The sequence below is a fragment of the Hydra vulgaris genome, chromosome 02 (assembly GCF_038396675.1).
Source record: "Hydra vulgaris chromosome 02, alternate assembly HydraT2T_AEP".
Taxonomy (NCBI): Eukaryota; Metazoa; Cnidaria; class Hydrozoa; order Anthoathecata; family Hydridae; genus Hydra; species Hydra vulgaris.
Genome location: NC_088921.1, coordinates 30,327,929 through 30,352,500, shown reverse-complemented (window position 1 = coordinate 30,352,500; position 24,572 = coordinate 30,327,929). Strand labels below are relative to the sequence as shown.

The 24,572-nt window shown below is 25.7% G+C and overlaps 1 protein-coding gene across 8 annotated transcripts in view; it reads left to right on the top strand.

Moving 5' to 3' along the window:
* LOC101236350 (protein zer-1 homolog) overlaps positions 1-24,572 on the top strand; it is a 62,346-nt gene that overhangs the window by 31,271 nt on the left and 6,503 nt on the right. For 4 of the 8 annotated variants that reach the window (XM_065790556.1, XM_065790557.1, XM_065790555.1 and 1 more), the window contains 9 exons: positions 4,173-4,220; positions 4,299-4,340; positions 5,852-5,890; positions 6,421-6,472; positions 6,583-6,653; positions 14,185-14,232; positions 14,751-14,818; positions 17,558-17,690; positions 19,227-19,279. In XM_065790556.1, coding sequence (XP_065646628.1) covers positions 4,173-4,220; positions 4,299-4,340; positions 5,852-5,890; positions 6,421-6,472; positions 6,583-6,653; positions 14,185-14,232; positions 14,751-14,818; positions 17,558-17,690; positions 19,227-19,279 — 554 coding nt within the window. The remainder of the gene's footprint in view (positions 1-4,172; positions 4,221-4,298; positions 4,341-5,851; positions 5,891-6,420; positions 6,473-6,582; positions 6,654-14,184; positions 14,233-14,750; positions 14,819-17,557; positions 17,691-19,226; positions 19,280-24,572) is intronic. The other 4 variants (XM_065790560.1, XM_065790561.1, XM_065790559.1 and 1 more) reach the window with 1 other exon arrangement.

The window sequence follows — 24,572 nt, the reverse complement described above, 5'->3', positions numbered from 1 at the left end:
GTCTTTTTACTTCTTTTTTGTAGTTATGGTAATTAAATAAGAAATTAAATCAATATCTATTTATTTTAGGTATAAAATATTTTTTTATCTCAGCATTTGACACCTATGTTAAACTAAGCAAATAAACTAAACAAAAATAATGAAAATAAAATAAAGAACTAATAATTGTTATCTTGTTAATCTTGTAATAATAGTTGATTTTGATTTGTTTTTTAAATTTGGATTTATGGTTTTACAAATAGCAATTGTTTTTAAAAAGTCAGCTAAAAGTTTTACTTATTGCAAATATATAAACCCTGGAATAGTTCTGCAGAAAATTTTACTAAATATTTAATATGCGTATTGGTTTGTGTTATGTTAACTTGAGTTACTTATGTTTTGTGTACTGAAAAAGTTTTACTTAAGTTTTGTGCACAGTTTTATGCAGAACTTTATGTGCAGAATTTTATGTTAGAACGCGTTTACTAGGAGTTTAATTTCCAAAAAAATGAATTGAAAACAGGAGAATAATAAATAAAGCCTTATTTGTTTATTGTTTTATTATATATTATATAAGTTTATTTATTTGATTGCTATTTGATACTAAACAATTAATTAACAAACTCAATTAAATAAAAATGACAATGAATGAAGTTAAACTCAAGCATGAGAATTAATTTCATTTTTTATATATACTTAAGCATATTGATATACTGTATTATTTTAATTATGGATATATTTTTATTTTTATATTTATTTCATTAAGATTATTCAAAATATTATCAGTGCTATCAATGTCTTCTTGTTTGTTGTTTCGTTTGGTGTTGTTTCATTTACAAATTTCAAGTGCTTTATGGTTTTAGGAGAGTTGTTTATCATAAAAAATTTTTGTGACAGTGTTGAAAGTTTTTTCAACTTGTAAGTTTAAGCCAGGTATAAACATCCAGGTATACACAGAATTAATGATACAAGGCAACATACGTTTGGAAATTCAATAAAATATTTCCACATATTGTACTAAATTGTTGGACGAAGGTCAAAAGTAATTAAAAGTGACATATTTGTATGGAGGGACAGATAACGTAAAAAAAGTAACTTTGGTGAATGACAAATCAAGCGAGAAAGAGTTTTGGTTGGTGTACTAGAGATGATAGCTTGTTTGAGCAGCAACCATGAAAGTATTTGTAGAAAAGAAAAAGAGATGAAAGCTTATGACAGTGAGTTTTGTTAGAGATTAAATTCACAAGTCCCAAGCTGTTACAATATTAGATTCAAAATTGGTTGCTAGGTTACCGGGTTAAAGGTTGCCTTAAAACTTTAATAAACTAATAAGTAGTTAATCTTAATTCTAAGTGATTCAGAAGTTTTTGTCCAGACAGGAGTATTTAGTCATCAGCAAATAAAGCCACATTATAAGATAAGCCACAGAAAAAACACCATGGATAAGAAACAATACAGGTCCAGGCTCAAACTTGCTTTAAAATTAAATGATTTAGTTTAGCAGTGCTAAAATATAACAAATAAGTCAAACTTAATAGTATAAAAATTAGCTTATAATAAAAAGATAGTATAAATAATTATTTATATATTTATAAAATAATTATAAATATATATATATATTTTATGCTATTAAATTTATTTGTTTTTTTAGTGTTTAACTTTATTTTATTTTGAAAAATAAAGATAGAAAAAAAGATAAAAAATAGAGAATGGTGAGAAAAGTGTTGGCCCTCGAGGATGACTTTAATACTGTGAAAAAAGAATAGAGCAAATTCTTTTCTTATTAAGTAGTTTTAGGCTCCAGAAAACTTACTCTTTACACAAGTATAAAATTCTTTCACTTAATACATTAGATAAATAAAGATCCAGAATCAGAAGTGCCAAAAATTAAAGATACTTGCGCTCATTTGTCCCTCCATATGATGATGATTAATTGTTATGTGATGATTAATTGATTAATTAATTTATGTGATAATTAACAATAGAGACAGCGTTAATAATTTAATAATAGTTGACAAAATTAAGTATATATATACATATATATATATATACATATATATATATATATATATATACATATATATATATATATATATATATATATATATATATATATATATATATATATATATATATATATATATATACATATATATATATATATATATATATATATATATATATATATATATATATATATATATATATATATATATATATATATATATATATATATATATATATATATATATATATATATATATATATATATATATATATATATATATATATATAAGAGATTGTCCATAAATTGTGCAACTCTAATTGTATTTAAAAAAAATTTAAGCAAAATTATATTTTAAAAAATAAACTAAAAAAAGGTTATATTAAAAAATATAAAGCAAATATTTGACTTAGTTTGAGTGCTTACACTTTTGTAAAGGTGATACACATAACTTTAACAAACTAAAAATTAAAAATTTAAAAATAATACTTTAATTAAAATTTTTTATAAATTAACCTGTAAAAAATTTATATGCACTTTGTGGATTAACTACATAAACCTGGCTTGAACCTGGTGTTCAAGCATACATACAGCATGTATGTTTGAAATAAGGTACAAATATTAGTTTTACATTATTATCTTATACAAGCCCAAAAGTTTTGAAGCCCAAAATGAGCAATATAGTTTTCTTGAAAAGTAAAATGTTTTAAAAAAGATGATATAATGCGTGTTTCATGAAAAGACTTTAGAAATAAAATTTAAGCTGTTCAGTTTAATGTATTTTAATATGCTGTTAATTGAAATTTTTTATTTGTCAAGGTAAATAATTTTAATTTTAAAATAATTTTATAATAAAAGTTTTAACAAAGATAAAAAACATTAAAAAATCTGAGATAAAAGTCAAAGAGTGAAGGTATCTGAGTAACAAGAGACGGACAAAAATCAAAGTGTGAAGGTATTTAAGAAGTCACCATAGCAACAATATTGGCTGAATGATAAAGAGAAAGAGTTTGGTCAATCAGAAAAAATAATTCAGTCTTGAGAAAAAAGAAAATGATAAAAATCAAAAACGCAGGTGATAAAAACAAAGAAAATAAAAAACAAAAAGGTAATTTAGTGAACAGTTGCTAAATGAAAGCACACAAAAGTATATTCAATGGATTCAAACCTAATTTCACAACAAATAGATGAACTGATACATAAGTATACGCCCTGGCAAAGCATGTGACTATGAGAGTTTTTGCAAATCAAAGGTTAATAGCCATCAACACTAAGATCTGAAATTAAACAAGTTTAAGTTAGCTTCACATTCAAGTTTAAGTTAACCTCACATCCAAGTTTAAGTTAGCCTCGCATAGAGTTAGTAGCTTTGGTAAATTTTGCAAAATTATTTTGCAAAAGATTAAATTCAATGAATGAAAAGTTATTTCAAAGGCTACGAATATTTGAAATAGATAAATTAAAACAGTTTAATAGTAATAATGCTCAATCATCGATAATGCAAGACACCCTAAGCACCCTAAGCAATAAGCTATGCATTTGCCTCAGTCCTGCTAATCAATCTAAAGTTGTAATTTGTGTGTGGCCAATGGCAATACACGTCAAAAGCACAATGTTAATACTCTGATATTTTACAGCTACAGATGGAGCTAGCCTTACTAAAAGAAAACAAAGTTTAGGAAACCTGACTACCAGTTAGCCATAGAACGGTTAAGCAGAGTTTTATAGCTGTAACCTTATTAGAAGATAACAGAAAGAGTTTTATAGCTAATATCTAGGAGGCAGAAGCAAAATCCATAAGTAAAGTTCGAGAAGATCCAGCATTCATCATACAAATAAATAATATAATACTAGTTAACATCAAAGCCAATCTAATAGATGAAGAATGAGTGGTCAATAGAACTTTTCTGCTTACCTTAAAGTCTTTGCCTTGGAGGCCTTCTACAAAGCATTAACCAGGTGCTCAACAAAAAATATATTTCTTCTTTTCCTTTCAAAATTTTCTTTAAATTTAAATTTGACCATATTTTTATATTTATAGCTAAATTATGTTTTACAGTTAAGTTAGGTTAATTATTTTATAGTTGAATTATGTTTATTATTTTATAGTTAAATTATTTTGATAAATTATGTCGATAATTTAATTTTTGTAATATATTTATTTTTTAATACACTTTTACTTTTATAGAGTAACCAATCCCAAAAACAAGAGGTTGGGAAGAGAGGGGCTATTCATGTAACTATTTAGAATCCTTTTTTATTAAAAAAAGTTTATATAATTAAGTTAATTAACTATATATTTCATTTTTTTTAGATAATTTTGCAAATAATGAATTTAAGGATTCAAGATGATGAGGTTTGGTTTCAATATTGTTACATTATTATGACATATGGTTTCTTTATTTTTGACATTTCGGTTGCTAATAAAAAAAATTACTCTGACAAACAAAAGTTTAGAACTAAGTTATAAAAATCATTTTTAACAGTATGAAATTTTTTGACGGGTATGTTTGACACTTGACAGTCTTCAAACTTCGATGAAATTCTATCCTTACATGGTCTTTGTGAAATTTTCCCTGGATAAGGTTCTAGAAAGTATAACACTTCAGCACAGATAAGTTTAAAGGAAATATAAATTAGTGTATTGCTATACCAATTTCTATTTCTTTTAAAGTTGTGGAGGTGATCATGACCAAGTTGGTTAGGTGAGACTAAAAAGTATTTTCATCAATATATTTCTCTAAAATTTGTGGAAGTGGCCATGACCAAATCTGTTAGGCGATACCAAGAAGTATTTTCATTAATATATTTCTTTTACAAAATAATTAACATGCTTTTCTTTATTATTAATTATTGAGAAGGAATCAATAAATATTTTGTACCGCTATAGATAAGTTTATATATATATATATATATATATATATATATATATATATATATATATATATATATATATATATATATATATATATATATATATATATTATTTAGGTGTATTCTACAAAGAGAGTGCTCAATGTTCTTAAAGAACAGAGCAATAATAAATTAGTAAAAACACTTATCTAATTTTTAGTTGTCTTCTACAAGTTGTTTTGCCATTAGTAGGCTCATCAGGAAGCATTACATCTTCCTGATGAAACTATTGATGGCCAAACGACTTGTAGAAGACAACTAAAAATTAGGTAAGTGTTTTTACTAGTTTAAATATATATCTATTTATATATATATAAATATATATATATATATATACATATATATATATATATATATATATATATATATATATATATATATATATATATATATATATATATATATATATATATATATATATATATATAATGGCAGGGTGCACCATCTTGCATAAAGGTTTTTGTGTAATATTAATAAATGGCAGTAGTCAATCTTCTAAAACTTGTTAAAATCTGACAGCATTTATCCTTTCTTCTTTTTTGAAAAAGCATATGCCACTTTGTCTTGTGGCACACACAGCCTCACATAGATTGGGATGCAAGAATTTGAACCACAAAGTTGTTGTTCTGCATGTGCAAATAGTTGAAAGTTACTCTCATCACTCCAGATCATAGTAGACCATATTTCTGTGTTGCTTTGGTTATGGTAGACTTTTTTAAGAGCTCCACAGCCCTTTATTAAATTATTTAAATAATAAATTAAAATCAAGATTTTTATTTAATATAAAATAACACATTAAATATAAATATGTATATTTATTTAAATATATATATATCTATATTCATATATATATATATATATATATATATATATATATATATATATATAAACATATACGTTTATATATGCATATATATGAAAATAATTTTTAATTTTCTCTCATTAATTTTTTAGACATTAGGAGAAGCTTGCATATTTTATTATCATTTTTGTGTAAGCATTTTCTATTGTGACTAAATTTTTGTAAGAAATTTTTAATAAACATTTTATTAAACTTTAATTATAATAAATAATTAATCTTAAAAAAAAAAGCTGACATCACATCGTAGTTTATTTTTTAAATATTTTAGTTAGATAATGCTTTTAGTAATAAAAATATTTAAATCATCCATTAATATTTTTAATATCATAAATTAATTATGCTATTTAGTTTAATGAAATTATTTCTATAGTATTGGGCGTAGCTAAGATTGAAAACTTTCATCAGATATTCAGTGTTGTAGAGTCGAACATCTTTAGTACAGTTCCACTGCATCAATGCTTGGTATAATATAGAGAAAAAAAATTTAAGCATCTATTAGAATCATTTAGCACTAACCTGGCTGCGCCATTGACCAAGATTTGCTTAATATATAGTTACAACAAAAGAAGATCAAAATGAATATTTTCGTACAAAATTTCACAAGATGCCTTGTTTTTTAATTGAGGAATTTTTTTTTTTTTAATTTTTTTTTTCTCTTTAGAGAAGTGAAGTACTTATTACTTATTGTTGGAATTTTTTATGGAATATAACAGGTTTTTTCTTTATTGACCTATTTTTTTTTTTGTATTTCTATTTTTAATGTTTTATTAATTAAATAAAAACTATTTTTAAAAAAATTGTATCAAATGCAAATACTTTATAGATGAAACAGCTGACAATTGTGTTGAATTCTTTAATCAACATGGAATGCAGTTTTTTGTAGATTGTCTTTATGTTAGTTTTTTTGTTTGTTTTTTACTTTTTATTTTTTTTTATTAAATAGATAATTATAATTAAGTTAATAATTATAGTTGTAATTAGTTAATAATTAATTAGTAAATTATTTAAATTATATAGTAAATTAATTAGTATATCAATGAACAAAATAAGGTAAATGTGTATAATGATATTGTGTAAACAAGTCAGCAAAAAATGTCAACAAATGTACATCCATCCATCTCTAGTATATATAATTATAACTAAATTTTGTACTAATTTCACATGTGGAAAAAAAAAAGGAAAAAATGAAGAATAATGCAAAAAAGTAATTGCTGCCCCAAGCCAAACCCAGTCAATATAGCAGTACTTCTTTGTATATTCTACCTAGATAGTCAGTTGATGTAGGTAGTGAAGCCCCTGGCAGATCCCTATTTCAGTATGACATCTGACTGCTAATAAAGTATGCATTTATATGTATAATAGTAAGTGAATACATAAATTGTATTTTATATATATATATATATATATATATATATATATATATATATACATATATGTATGTATATATATATATACATATATATATATATATACATACATATATGTATATATATATATATATATATATATATATATATATATATATATATATATATATATATATATATATATATATATATATATATATATATATATATATATAATAACAACATAGAGCTGTAGCATAAACCTAAGCTGACCAAATGAATATGGTTAACTACTTTTTTTTCAGAATTTTTCCATCTTTATGCAAAAGTTTTAGAGTCTAGGATTAAAGGATTAAAAATTTTTTTGACTTGTGTGTTTTTGTTGATCAAATCTGAATAGAAGGACAAAAAATTTAAATAATAATAATAATCATGGTATTAACTTTTAGAATCAATTTGCGTTTTTGCAAAAACAAAACAAAATTTGTTAATTTCAAAACTTTATAAAAGTAATGTTGTAATTAAACAGCAATGTTTTTCCCCTGACAATTTCATAACGTTCACATAGGATTGACAACAAAAATTTCTAAATAATTATTATTGATTCAGTTTACATGATCTTGTAAAAAATTTTTGAGGAGCTCTCATAGTTATGGTAACATTTTAAGGGTTTTGTTGTTTTCAGTTTTTGTCATCATCATTTGATATGAAAAGATTTGATAATAAGCATCATCATTTGTCATTGAAAAGAATTATTTGAGTTTTCTTGGTGCTTACTTCAAATTTCTAAAAAACTTGTCTACATCTTTTTACTATCAAACAAAAACCATTGTCCCTCAGGATTAAACAAATACCATTATCCCTCAGGATTAAACAAATACTATTGTCCCTCAGGATTAAAAGTCACTGTCAGTTGTCTTTGTTTATTAATTAAGTCAACAATAATAATCATTTTTTTGAGTGTAATGTTATGTTATATTTTTTTAGTGTGATTTTTTTGATAATATTGCAAATATTATCAAAACAAAAATACATTCTTTACTTATGTTTTTCGGAAACTTGGATTATTGTGAAATTTATTTCACAATAATGAATAATTGTAGTATAACTCTGTATTAAAATCAGAACAATACTGTAGTGTTGCTCTGTATTAAAATCAGAACATTACTGTAGTATTGCTCTGTATTAAAGTCAGAACAATACTGTAGTAATGCTCTGACTTTAAAATTTAAGTTTTAATTAAATTAAGTTAACTACTACTTTTTAAACAGTTCTAAATTATTGTTATCAATTAATAAATACAATATGAAAGTTATAATTAAATTTAATAATATAAACACTTTAAATAGTCTCAAATCAACCAAAATGAATTACTATTATTATAAATTAGTTTAACATTTTATCAAAAAATGGAAAATATTATTTTAAACAAAAACGTAAAAGATTAAAATGTAACAACTTTTTAACATCTTTAAATATTGCAGTTGAAAAGACTTTTTAGCATTTTCAAACATCTTCAAATATCGCAGTTAAGAAAACTTTTTAACAACTTCAAATATCGCAAATTAGAAAACTTTTTAACATATATAGTGCAATTGAAAAGGCTTTTTAACATCTTTGAATATCGCAAATGAGAAAACTTTTTAACATCTTCAAATATCGCAATTGAAAAGACTTTATTATCTTCAGATATTGCATGTGAGAAAACTTTTTAACATCTTCAAATATTGCAACTGAAAAGACTTTTTATTATCTTCAAATATCACAAGTGAAAAGGCTTGTTCACATCTTCAAATATTGCAATTGAAAAGACTTTTTAATCTTTAAATATCACAAGTGAGAAAACATTTTACCATCTTCAAATATGGCTATTGAGAAGACTTTTTAATATCTTCAAACATCGCAAGTGAGAACACTTTTTATTTAATACAAAGATTTGATATCTTTTGCATAATTTTAGCAAAACATTTTTTTTTAACTTATAAAAGATAAAATAAAATTTTTTGTTGCTCTTATTATATATTTGATTATAAATCCAAAAAAAAAAAAAAAAATTATTTGTTTATATTAATGAGATCACTTTCTTTTCTGATCATCATCTTCTAAACTAGTTTCTAAGAGTTGGTACCAGTCTCCATTGCTGTTTGAATGTCAACTTGTATAATTCTCTACTAATTTTTTTTTTTTGTTAACTTTAAACCAATTAAAACAATATTTCTGCAGGACTTTTTTTTATCTAGAAATATGAAAAAATGTAGCTTTTTCTTTGAATTAAAACAAATCAGTGGTCAGACACCACATTGTGGTTAACATCGTTGGTCTAACTATCTTCTTGTTTTATTCTTTCTGATATTCTATAATAACTTCAATTTTTATTCGATGCTTTTTTTCATAGTTCCTTTTTTAATAACATTTTTAAAAAATTGAATGGGATTAAATAGTGAATTTTGTTGATAGTAAAGTTCGTTTTTAGCACATCTTGATCTTCTAATGCACACCCATGAGGTAGAGCAAAGGATATTCTACTGATTTTGTTTGGGTGAACATCCATGAGGTAAATGTTTGGAGAGTGTTATTACAAGGCCTAAAGGTTTAATTTTTTTTTTTTTTAATGTTGTATTCTTGATCTACATGGTTAATATGATAATATCCACACATTAATATTAACGATTAATACCTGATCCACAAATACCTGTGGAATAGTTTTTATTCCAAAATATATTAGGCTAGATTTTTTCCAGCAAAGTTTTTTATGAGATACCTTAAAAAAAATTTTTAAGTTTATTTTTGCTGGTTTTTCTTTCTGTTATTTTATTATTATTATTATGTTATTTTTATTATTGAACTAATATTTGAAATATTTTATTAAGTAAACTATAAATAAACAAAAATTACTTTTAATGAAATAAGGAAAGTAGAAAATCTTTAATCTAATTCACTCCCAACATGAAAAAATGGACAAAACATGCAGTTGAGATAAGACAACTGAATAATATCTTATTAAGGTTAGCTATTAGAGGATCAATGCTTACTATAGTTTTGGTGTATATGTACATGGAACTATAGTTTTGGTGTATATGTACATGGAACTACAGTTTTGATGTATATGTACACCTTGAATGGGCAAAACAAGAAACGAAAAAAAAGTACTCGTTTCTGTAACGTTTTTACTATGTTGTACATAGTAAAAACGTTAGAGAAAATAAAAAGTTAATTGTATGCGGCATATCAGTACAACCACATGGTTTTGACACGATTTTAAATACACGGAGGAAGTAGGGTTTGACCTAAGAAATTTTGTTAGAATTTCAGATACTATAGGATACATAGCCTGTAATACATGGTTTACAAAAAAATGATCAACAGAAAGTACTTTATAAGTCAGTTGGCTTAAAGACACATGTGGGCTATGTTTTAATCAGCAAGCAAGATATATAATATGTGATATGTGAGTAACATAAGAATAAAATGAGGTATGTTGTATGAGCTTGTACTGCAATACAAGGTATGTTGTATGAGCTTGTGCTGCTATAAAAGGTATGTTGTATGAGTTTTTACTACTATACGAGGTATATAGTATGAGCTTGTACTGCAATACAAGGTATGCAGTATGAGCTTTTTACTGCGCAGCGTTAATTAGTTATTTGTGAAATAAAATTAAAAGAGAATCTTTAAAAAAAGAGATATTTTTGTAAGTGCACACTTTGGAAATTGAAGCAGCTGTATTGCTTGGATAAGTGCAAGGCAAAAAAAATTGTAAAAAGTTTTGCTTACAGTTGTATGATTAATTTAAGTAAGTAAATAAAATAATTCGACCAGCAAAACTGGTAACCTGTAGTGAAATCAGCTATTCAGTGGGCGTTTTTGTTATTTGAAAGTTTTTTTTTTCTAGTTCACTCCCAACAAGGCTGCAAGCAACCATTATTAAGTTGGGAGTTCCTAGAAAATAAAGAGTAGAGTTAAAGAGCAAGGAAACAGTTGATGGCAGACTTTAAAAGTTGGGCCTTGTATGAATCAGGAAAACATGAAGATGGGAGAGATCTCTAAAGGATTGAAAAGGGGTGAAAAAAACTAGATGAATAAAAGTTTTTAGAGAATGAGAAAACTAGATGAATAAAACTAGATGAGTTTTTAGAGAATGCAGTGACAAATACGGTAAAATAATGAAACTTTTCTGAATGACAAGTCAAGCAAGAACAAGTTTTAATTAATAAAACTAGCTGATATGATAGCTTCTTTGAGCAGCGACCATGTTAGTGTTTGTTGAAAAAAGACACAACTTTATGTTGATGGGAGAGGCTCAAACTTTGCAGATAAAACAGATCCAACTATGTTTACAATGCATTTTCAGTTCTTCTCTAGAAGAGAAAGAGCATCATTAGAAGAATCAACCTAAATATGACAACAGTGTTCAACACAAAGACAAATTAGAGATTTGTAGAGGTAGAAAATAAGACGAATTAGAGATTTGTAGAGATAGAAAATAAGACAAATTAGAGATTTGTAGAGATAAGACGAATTAGAGATTTGTAGAGATAGAAAATAAGATGAATTAGAGATTTGTAGAGATAATAAAAATAAAGAAGAGAACTCAGTGAAAGGGTCGCCGTTTATTAACATAGGAATGTCACAAAGATTGCGATGTTGTTTGCAGTAAATAACTGAGTTTTGTTGAAATTAGAATTCACAAGCAGCTGCAAACTCCTAACTGTTACAGAAGAGAAATCAGATTTGAAATTGGCTGTCTGCTCTAAGCAATCAAAAGACTTTTTTTTTAAGACATTAATATAAAGTCAATTTGGTAGCAAAGTTTATGTAAAACTATCGGAAAGATCATTAAACAAGATAAGAAACAGGACCAAATATAGAACTTTAAAACTTGCAGAAGACAAGCATGCCAAACTTTATCAAAGCTTTAGATATGTCAAGAGCAATACCCCTCACTTTGCTGTTCCTATCTCATGCATGATAGAATTTTTTAGATTGAAAATCATATTGACTGTCAGAGTGTCTCATGATGCATGATGGGATGTTAGAAATTTGTTTATCAAAGACTCAAAGACCTTGCTAATCATAGAGAGAAGACTGATTGGGCGATAGTTGGAGAGGTCAGAGTGTTTACCAGAGTTTTTAAAAGTTGAAACCAAAGATGTAATTTTTTTAACAGGTAGGAAAACATGGTACAATCAAGCACTTATTAAATATTTTAGAGAGAATTGAAAAGAATTCTGGAAAACATTTTTTGTAAGACTACAACAGGAATGTTGTCTAGACCACAAACCATTGAAGTGTTTAATTGAGAAATGACTTTAGCAATCAAAGCTTGAGTGATTTGAATGTCTAACCTGTTAAACTGTTCAACCGGAATGGCAGGATATGTTATAATATAAGATAATGTTGATATGTTTAAAATATAATACAGAATAATGTTATATATGTTATTAGTTTCATTATTATATTTTTCTATCAGTTTATTTTTTCTGATTTTTCAAATTCTAGGACAAGTTGACTTGGCAAGGTCATTTATGAGGTTCTTATCAACTTTCTTGAGACAGTTATTTATCCTAATAAATTGTTATAAATTTTTTGCTTGCCAATTTGGTCACATAATTATATCACTGTATGACATAATGCAATGAAGCCAGGTCAAGCTTAATTAAGTACTTTAAATAATATAACGGGGTGAGGCCAGTTCAGGCTAAAATAATTATTGGCATCATTGAAATTTTTTATTAAATGGTTATTTCATTCAGGCAGGTGTTCGTTCAACATTGTTTGAGTGCAAAATGTCATTGCCATTGATTGTGCTGTGAGCTAAAGTAAAATTAGACTCATCATTAACTATAACTGATGCCGATTCCAATACAGGCTATCCTATGTTTTGCGAATTCTTTCTTGCTTGTCATTATTTTGGTATTTTATTAATTTATCGCAACTGATGCTTGTCTATTTTTTAACAAATAATTAATCAGGGCTACATTCAGGGAGCCTGCCTTTGGGAGTTATTATGGTGATAAAACATTAAATCTTTGCATAGAGCAATGCTCTATTCAAAGATTTAATGTTTTTTTTTAATACTCTTTGTAATAATGCAATGTCATTCATTTTTCTGGAAACACACCCACATCCTTTAACTCTTTTATTATCAGAGCCATTTTCAGATGAAGATTGTTTTGTCATGATTTTTTCAAATGAAGATGATTTGTCATGATTTTTTTAGATGAAGATGGTTTGTTTAGGTATATTTTCTACTTTATAGTGGTCCAGGGCAAAAAAATTTTCCATAAAATTAATGCGCAAAATAAAACTCAAAAATTCCTTTTTTTGTTATCTTTTTGTTTTGTACAAATATGTATACATATATATATATATATATATATATATATATATATATATATATATATATATATATATATATTATATCTAGATATATTATATATATATATATATATATATATATATTATATATATATTATATATGTATATATATATATATATATATATATATATATATATATATATATATATATATATATATATATATATATGCGGCAGTGGTGTAGTGGTAAAGAGCTCGCTTCATAAGCGAGAGGTTCCAAGTTTGATCTCCACCACGTCCCTGGTAGTACCACGCTCAACTTGTTTCTCCGCGCAGCGGCCTTGTTCGTCAAGGTTCGTGTTTCAGAGTTATAGAGTTGAGAGAGGGTTATAACCACTATTAAGTAGCCTCCTCATCTGTAGTGGCCTTCTCGGTCTTGAGGAGGTGAATAACAAAAAAAATGTATATCAGCCCTTGGAATTCGTTCCTAATTCCAATTGCAGTTAGGTTGGCGTTCAGCAATACCGACCTAATTGCAGAGCTAAAAATGAGGTCAGCAAAAAAAAGCTGACCTCGCAAAAAAATTTTGACTAGATAGATAGTATCTGAATTTAATATAACTTATGAGTGTACCATTTTTAACCATTTCACAGATTGTTTTGTTGTTTTTGTTTGTTTTTAGTTTTTTGAAATTTAATAAAAAAAGATAAAGATATAAGAGAAAGGAAACTTATTATTGTTACTTTTTTTTTATTTACAGAGATTTCCTAATTCTGTAGAACTTCACAAAACAATGATGGGTGTTATGGTATGTACTCTATCACAAAACATAATTGGCATCTTGTTTCATAAAACTTGATCCGTTTTTCAAAGATACATGTGTACCTTCAGAAAATATTTTTAAAACTTTTACCTTGAAACATGGTTTTTAAAATTTGCCTTTTTTAATAAAAAAATCAAAAAAATAAATATTAAAGTTAAATAAAAGGATTAAGATTGTAATATATAAAGACCAGATTTGATGCCAATTATGATACTAGAAAAGATGAAAAGTTATTTTTGATAATTGAAAAGTTGTATAAATTTGTATATTCTATATTAATTTGATCTACATTAAACTACATGCTAGTAACATTTTTTTATTTGTCAATTTTAATATTTGATTTTGATATTTAATTAGTACATACTATTATGTATTATTGATAACTAATATTGTTATATATAACTTAAATTCCTTCATTGTGGCTAGAGCTCATGGTTCTTATTTGCATAAAAGAATAATTAAATTTCAATGATTTTCAACTTAAGTTGTATTGTATTTTTTAGGGAAATATTGCAGAGGTTAAGCTATTAAGACCACTTTTAATGGAAGAACCCATTATTGACTTGTTTATGTAAGTTAACTTTTAACTAAAATATATTATTCTGAATTTTATTTTAACTTTTTAGTTGGTTAAAATTAGTTTACTAAAATTTTAGTCCACTAAAATTAGTTTACTTCCTTCTTTGTTTGCCAAAATTAGTCAACTAACTTTTTAGATTGCTACAAATAAATTTGTGACTGTTATACAAAAAAAAAAAAATTTTAAATCAAGATATTTAGTAGTTGTGCACTAAACATTTACTTAGAGTGTGGCAGTTTTAAAGTGTATGGTTAAAGAGTTTAAAGTGCATGATTAAAGAGTTTAAAGTGCATAGTTAAAGAGTTGCAACAGATAGAGTTGCAATTCGAAAATATAATTAATAAAATTATATCCAATTAGTCTCAGTCTCCCATTGTTCGTAAGTATTTTTTTTAAACTTCAATAAAGATTTTAAAGCTATTAAAATTATTAAATATCAATAATAATTTATTACTTATGTCAGCATTTATTGAAACATTTTGCAAAATTCCTTTTAATATTTTTAAATATTTTCTCTCAAGTTCTATTCCAAATGGAGGTTAGCTAATATTACATCAAATGGAGGTTAGCTAATATTACATCAAATGGAGGTTAGCTAATATTACATCAAATGGAGGTTAGCTAATATTACATCAAATGGAGCTTAGCTAATATTACATCAATCTACAAATAGAGTAAAAATATTAACCCTAAAATCTCAGTTACACCTGTTCTGAACAATCTGATGGAAAGACTTAGAAAAAAGTTTTTTTGAAAAGGTTAGAGAGGTAATGCTTAAATAATTACTTTCTAACAACCATTTGGCAAATCCAATGTAACCTAACTTCTGGTAAATCTTTGATTTTGAAATTGTTTGATTTAATTACTTATTCTATACATTAGTGTAGATAAATGTGCTTCTCTTCAATCAAAAACAGCGAGTTCTTAGAAATTGAATTGGCTAAATGTACTTAGTGGTGTACCTTAGGGTGCATCAATTGGACCACTGCTGTTCCTCATATTTATTAATGATATGTCTTATTTACTCAACCACTGTTGCAAACTTTATGCTGATGACACCAATCTTATCACAATGATCAAAGAACCTTCTGACCTGCAGAGATTACAAATGTACATTAATAATGTAGTCAAGTGGTCTAATGCTTGGTCAATGACTCTAATTTAGGCAAATGCAAAAATGTTTTTCAACAAGCATGGTCATACATTTAAATTTCAAAAATCTATTTGTTTGTTTCGTTAATGTTTACTTTTCCCTTTAAATTTATGTTTACATTTTTTTACAGTATTGAAAAATGTTATTTGAACCTGTTACACTAAATAATCTGCATACTGTATTAGTGCATTTTCTGTATCTATTTGTTCTGTTAAGTATTTATGTGTTTTAACTGTTGTTGTTTTTTTATTTTGATTAACTTTTAATTGACTTTTTAATTTTCTATTTATTTTTTTTTATATTTATACACAAAAGTACAATATTACAGAAACAAAATACATACAACATGAACTAGTAAAAGTGGCATTAGAAAAGATCTAATTGAAAATTGTTTATTTTTTAAATGATTTAAAATGAATTTTATTGAAACAATGACAACTTAGATAAATAAAAAATTGGGCTCAAAACAAAAATTGGTTACAAACGCATCTTGAGATCAAGTTGTTTTATATTTTATTCGTTTAGCTGCACTTGCTTTTCATTATCCCAAATGTTGTTCAAGACATAAATAAAAAAAGCTCTACAAAAATTAGTTTTCTAAAATGGCAGAATTAGCTACAAGTAAAGATTAAAAATTATGAATTTACAAAATCTTTTGGATAGGAGAGAAAGAAGCGATCTTTTTCGAATCTAAAATGTCATTAAGAAATTTGAAATTATTAATTGGCACTCTATACCGGAATTGTATGGGAAATTACCAAATGAGATAATTAGCTCAATTATATCGATCTATTTCTAGAGGCGTCCCGGATATGCCTGATAGTGAGTTTTTCTAAAGTTCTATAAATGTTTATAAAGTAAAAACAAGTTTTGCCATTCTACATTAAATAGTGTTCAAGATTTAAAAAAATAAAATTAATAAAAAACTGGTATAACACAGGTATATGCATTAATAATCTGTAAAGAAAAATCGTTTTTTATAGCCAAATTTTTTTTTAATTACTATTTTCTATACTTCGTCAACACATATACCATGTCATACAGTTTTTCACTGATTTTTTAAAGTAAGATCTTGAATACTATTTATTGTAGACTGGCAAGACTTATTTTTTCTTCATAAACACTTATAGAACTTTAGAAAAGTTCACTATCCGGCAAAAATATCAGGGACACCTCTATCTATTTCAAGGTTAAGATAAAAGTTGAGTATCAATAAATGATTTTAAAAGTATATTAAAAGTGACAAAAAAAACTTAATGAAAAAAAAAAAGTCAAAAAAAAGTGGATGGTGACAATCAATTGTTACCTGTGTTATTTAATTTGCGCATACATAATTTGGTATATGCTCAAAAGATGTTTTTCTTTGCTTTCAAACTCTTTTGAAGGTTTTGATTATTATTGTTATTATTATTACTTTTTTTTTTTCGAAATTATGGTTGTTTTTGAAAGTATCTTTTTTTAAAAAAAGTATTTTTAAAAATCTATTTACTATTTTGGAGTCATATATGTTTTGATACAGCAAAAAGTCAAATTGAATGTTTATTTTTTTTGTTATATGAAGTTTTTCATTGTTTTAGCTCTCGATTACAACCTGAGTTTGATTTGGAAGTTAGATACAATTCTGCTGGCATTTTATCAAATTTGCTTGTTGAAGGTGAAAGTGCATGGAATCACAGTTATATTTCAAGATGCTGTTGCATGATAAAAATAGTAAGAGTTCATCATTTTAGAAATAAAAAGGGGTAGTTGATGATTAAAGAGTTTAAAGGTTTATGTAGATGTAAAGGTAAATGTACAAGGATGTAGAAATGTAGATAAACAAGCTAGTTGTACAAGATAATAGTGTACAAAGATGTAGAAAGGTAGATAAACAAGGGAGATGTACAAGGTAATAGTCTACAAGGATGTAGAAAGATAGATAAACAATTAGGCAGTATGATCATAAGATCATTATTTTTTAAGAGCCAATTATGATCATAATAATTGCTTCCAACATTAAAGCTTGTATATTTATTTATATAATATTTTATACAAATATATATATATATATATATATATATATATATATATATATATATATATATATATATATATATATATATATATATCAGTGGCAGACTGGCCCCAAGGAGCACCAGGAGAATTCCCAGTGGGCTGGTATGAATTTGGGACAGTGGGCCGGCCTAAATGGTTGGTCAAATTTCCTCAAAATTTATCTAATTAGAATTTGAATATTTTCTCAGATTTTATCAATTTTTAACCTGTTTTGATACTTTCTTTTTCTTTGATGTGGGCCGGACAAATGTAAAATTCCTGGGCCGATTTCAAGCCTCAGTCCGCCCCTGATATACAGTACTGTGAATAAGTTTTAGACCACTTACATTTTTTCTTTTGTCTTTTGCCAGCTCGGTTGATGCTTTTTTTGTATTTCTTAAAGATAGGGTTTTTAAATATTTATTGTCATCTTTTGCTAGCTGAGAAGGTCTACCACTTTTCTTTCTATTTTCAAGGGAGCCAGTTTCTTTAAACTTTTTAATGATTTCTGTAACAGCATTCTTCGAATATCCTGTTTTGGATATATCCTGTAGTTGTTATGACACATTTTAATAAATAAACAAACAAATCCCTCATGTTTCATCATCAATTTTGTTTATTTATTCAAAATAATATGTTCTTTCAACTTTTCTTATATACTATTAAATTTAAGTATGCTTTAAAAAAATTACATAGGAAAATACAAGTGGTCTTAAACTTATTCACAGTGTATATATATATATATATATATATATATATATATATATATATATATATATATATATATATATATATATATATATATATAAGTGTATAAATATATATATATATATATATATATATATATATATATATATATATATATATATATATATATATATATATATATATATATACTATATATAAATCAAACCTTGAAAAAAATTAACTTTTTCATTTTATGTTTAAATATGATGAGATAATAATTTTGTATATAACTAAATGGCGTCTCAGACATTTTTTTGAAATGTTTTAATCACCCAAGTATTAACTAGAAACAACATAAAACTATAGGTTTTGTTATTTTTAAACGACATTAAGTTATGTTGTGAGAATTTTTATATTTTATACAATACTTTCTAAATTAAATTTAATTATATTCATTTTAATATATACTTTAATAACATTAATTTTTTAACTGGAGTAAATAAAATACAATTTTTTTTTTATTAGATTGAATCTGTTAATTCATGGGATTTACGATCAAGAAGAAATATAAATTACAGGCAAGAACGTTTATTTATGTTTATGCCTTACTGTATACATATATATATATATATATATATATATATATATATATATATATATATATATATATATATATATATATATATATTTTTAAACATCTATAAAAAGTTCTACACAATAGAGTGCTCAATGTTCTTAAAAGAACAGAGCAATTATATTAGTAGTAGAAAATCACTTAACAAAATTTTTTTCCATTTAACACTGTGTTTCATCAACAAAGATTCATCAGAAATGGATGATCAAATTAATAAAACTTCAATTTATACCAAAATTAAATTACAGGAAGTTGCAAATGTCTTAACTACTGTAAATTTTCACACATTTGTGGAATTTGCTGACACTATTATAAAAAGAATTCTTTAGAAATGATTACTTATGCTATTTTTTTAAAAAGGGTAGTTAATGTAAATATTATTTGAACTCATTTATTTTGATAGTTTTTTAGGAGAAACTTATTTTCGTGCCTACATTTAGAAATTAATTCCGATCTTTTGTTTAATAAGCATTCTTGATTTGCATGTGTAATTATTTCAAATTTTTCTTGTAGGCATAGTATGCATTTTTTGGAAATATTGTTATATGCAGGCGCTGTTTTAAGGATAGACCAATTCAGTATAAAATCATCAATATTTTTTTCTTTTAATTCCCATATATATTTTGACAGCATGGTGTCTTTTGAATACTTTTTATTCTTGAAAGATTGCTTATGATTGGCAAAACGTTTTTTCCATTCACCCTCTGTTATGCCAATATTTTGTTTATCAGGTACATTCTTAGAGGAAACAACACATTTATATACCACATTTTTTGATAAACAACTTCCACTCATTGGACAATTGATTTTTAGTTTACAATTACAATTTTCTGTAGTTTTTTCATTTAGGATTTCTTTTTTGTTTAACAAAGCCTTATATATATATATATATATATATATATATATATATATATATATATATATATATATATATATATATATATATATATATCTTGTATACAATTGTACAAAATAATGAAAAAACATTAATTTGATTTTATTGTTGAAAACGGGCACCCACAAACCAAAAATTCGATTTTACCATATATGTGTATGAATAAAATTTCAAACAATTTTATGATCGTTAATTTACAATTCTAATTTTTTTAATTAGAGAGTTATTTTGTAGTTTTGAGGCATTTAACAGTTTATTGTTACATCATAATACTCTAAATTACAAATAAATATTAAATTACAATCTTAAATAACAGCTCTGCAAGTCATCCCCCATCTGAAAGAGATGAATCTACAAATGTTGAGTAGTTAGTCTCTTTTCTCTGGTAGAAGAATAAATGCCTAAAGTGCTAGTATTGCTCAGGAATTCTATCTTTCATCATTTAATTTAGGTATTTTCTGAAACTTTACTTTAGGAAATACTCCAGGTTTTCAATAAAACAAAATACCTACGTTTAATCAAGTTTCATATCATCACGCCATCCTGCTGTTTCATTCATCACTTAATAATATATAAGTTATATTATAATAATATATAAATAACAACCATGGCCTACTATAAATACACGGCCGGGTTTGTTGGTTTTTACGGAAAAATAAGGAGGCCAATTTTATTTGCTGTAATAAACGATATCTTTAAACAGAAGGCTTTGTTTTTCTTGTTATATATAATATTTTTTGATTATATATGAATTTTATTATGAGTTTAGTTATGAGGAACTTATTAATTTTGATGTTTTAAATAAGATTTTAATTAAGTAACAATATAAATACAATATTTAAATTAGACACATTTATAACAGCTTGTCGCTTTTGAGATATGATTATTTTTATTGTGCTTCAAAAATATAAGAATTACTTTTATTTTCAAACCTAGAATTCTTAATACAATGCCAAACAAGTGTGCAGTGATATACTGTTGCAGTGGATACAAAAGTAAATCATCAAATACAAATGTGAATACTCTAAAATTGACTCAGAAACAACAGTTTATAACAAAGAAAATTGTGTTTTTTTGCGTTCCTGATGCTCTTAAAAGACCTGAGTTAAGAAAAAAATGGATTAAGTTTGTTAATAGAAAAAATTGGTTTCCTATTCAGGTGTTTGTAGTGCACACTTTGATCCAAAATTTCTAAAGCACGGTGTTAGAATGACTCTTATTTATGATCTTCATCCGATACCAACTATTTATTCAAATGATACAATAAAAAAAATTCCACCTTCTCTGTTATTATATATTCCATGTCCATCAAGAAAATCTCCAACTAGATGTGTCACAAGCATTTAAGATGAATCAGATATTTTTATGGAAAAAGATTCTGGAAAATCATTCTGGAAAATTCATCTTCAAGTCCTGTTGGCTTTATTTTTCAAAAATATGACTCCCATGTTTTATATTATCGTATTTTCAATGTGGCATCTATTGATAATGCTCCCTGTATTGAATCAATACAAGTCGATTCTACTTTGCATGTAAAGTTGCATCACAATAGATGTCAAGTTCCTCTTCCAAAGTGGTTTAAGCAAAACCAATATTTACTTAAAAATTTTAGCATATTAGAAAACCTTGCATCATATATGCGTATTTTTGTTGCAGAAAAAAAAAATACTATTTTAGATGAAATTCATAGTATCCAATATTATAAACCGAAAGGCAGGAAACCATATTCATCTGAAGTTCTTCGTTTTTCATTATTACAACGCTATACTTCAAAGCAAGCATACATTCAATTACAAGAAAAAATACCTTTACTGTCATTGTCAGTTAATCAAAATTAGCAGCTGGAGGAATTGAAACCTTAAAAGCTATTAAGTTACTTTTGGAGGAAGGAAAAGTAGACCCAGACTGTATTTTAATGTTATGCCACCCAGAATGTATTTTAATGATGAAATGTATTTACAGAAATGTAGTGAGTATAGTTGCAGTAAATATGTTGGTTTGGATAAAAATGGTAACTTTTTCAAAAGTATCCTTGTTTTTATGGCTGTGAGTTTAAAAAAATCTATCTTATGTCATAAAGTCTTGTCCACAAACAAAAATAAATGGAGATACAATTTTCCTTGAAATTAAAGAAAGTTTGTCTGTTTTGAAATTAGCAGGATTTAATGTACGTTCAATAGTTGCAGACAATCATTCGACAAATGTATCAGGATATGGACAGTTGATTAAATGCTTCGGAACTGGTAAATCTGAAGAAGATCATTTTATTGTGTACGAAGAAAAAAAAATTTACCTTATGTATGATAGTGTTCATCTCTTAAGAAATATTCGAAATAATCTACTTAATTCTAAGCGATTTATATTCCCTGTTTTCCATTTCGATAGACTTTATGATCCTATTTCAGTTACTGCTGGTGAAATATCTTGGCATCTTCTCCATAAAACTTACAAAAAAGATGAAAAACTTAGTGCTAATTTACGTAAGGCACATAAACTCACATTTCAAACTTTACATCCAGGAAATAATAAGCAAAGTATTCCTCTTGCTTTAAATGTTTTTCATGAAATTTTTGGTGGTTAATATTGATTTCAAAGTCAAAATATTCTAATAACTATATTGGTTATGCAGTTGTGAGGGAAGATAAAAAACCTGAATTCTTATGTTGTTTTTCGAAGTGGATTAATGTATGGCAAATAAAACAGTTAAAGGAGTGTGGAAAGTTTACTCTTAGCAAGCAAACAGCAAATGCTATGATAAAAACATTGAAAAGTTCTGCTGATTTGTGTGATGATTTACTCAATGAAGGTTATACTTACATTTTAACAAGTCGTTTCCAAAGTGACCCTCTAGAACGTCGATTTTCAAAATATAGACAAATGAGTGGAGGTCGTTTTCTTGTTGGTTTACGTGAAGTTGAATCTTCTGAGAAAATACTTCAAATTAAATCTTTAATGAAAGAAGATATAAATTACTGGGATTTAAATCTTAAACCAGAGAAACCAGCTGCAAGAAAGCTCCTGAATCTTGGAAAAGGAGGGATCTTCATGTGTCCTCAGCATTTTAATAATGCTATAATGTTTATTAATAATATAATTATAAACATATACTTTAACAACAAGCAAATAATTATCAATGGTGGAAAAAGAAAAGACAAGATTGTTGCTTTTAAATCAAAGAGAACAAAAAGAAAGCATAATGATTAATCTATTTCTTGTTGTTAATTTCACAGTATTTTAAAATTTATTGTGATTTTATGAATGTTTATATTACTTTAAATAAAAAAGAATTTTAAACAGTTGTTTATTTGTTTTAATAATTTATATTTTTATTATTCCAGCATTTTCTATCAAAACTCAATAATTACAAAAAAAACTGGCCTTCTATTTTTTTCCGTAAAAACCAACAAACCCGGCCGTGTATTTATAGTAGGCCAGGTAACAACGTATAAGTTCTTCATCCAACACCTAAAACTAACACCTAAAGTTCTTTCTTTGCTTGTTATAAATTGATAAGTATATATTTTTTGCCAGTAAACTAATTTCTTATTCATTGTGAAAATAAGTTATGAAGCCTCGTTCATTTGGTGAAGTAAAAAGAACTTCTCCATTTTTTCTTAAGACTTACCATCTTAATTATCAAATGACTATTCTTTTAAATTATAATTGTTACTTCTGATTTGTGGAATTTAATTTTAACTGTCATTCTCCCAACTTTCCAAATATTCTACGGGCATTTTTTGGTTGCTAATGTATATTGTTCTCTCTATCTTTCCCTCTTCCTTTCCCTTTCTTTCTCTTTCTCTCTCTCTCTCTCTCTCTCTCTCTCTCTCTCTCTCTCTCTCTCTCTCTCTCTCTCTCTCTCTCTTTTATTTATATATATATATATATATATATATATATATATATATATATATATATATATATATAGTAAATTATTCACATAAACATAATCTTCCAAAATAATGGCTTCTTCATTAAATGTAGATACATTTTCTATATAGCTTTCAAAAATATTGTTAAAGTTTGCTAATAGATAATTGGATAACTTAGGAGGTCAATAACAATACGATGCAAAAAGATTTTTTCTAAAACTTTTATAGCCTTTTAAATTAATTTTGGATTTTATATACGTTCACCTTTACCAGTAACTCGATTTCTTCCAACAAATTCATGTCTGTCTATTTTATACAATCCCACATCTATGTCATTATAAGCACTTTCTGTTATGTGAGTTTCTAATAAAGATGATTCTAAATGTGATTTTCTAATAAAGGATACTTTTCATCACATACTGATGCATACTGCACATACTGATGCAATTTCTAAACATTATGATGCCATC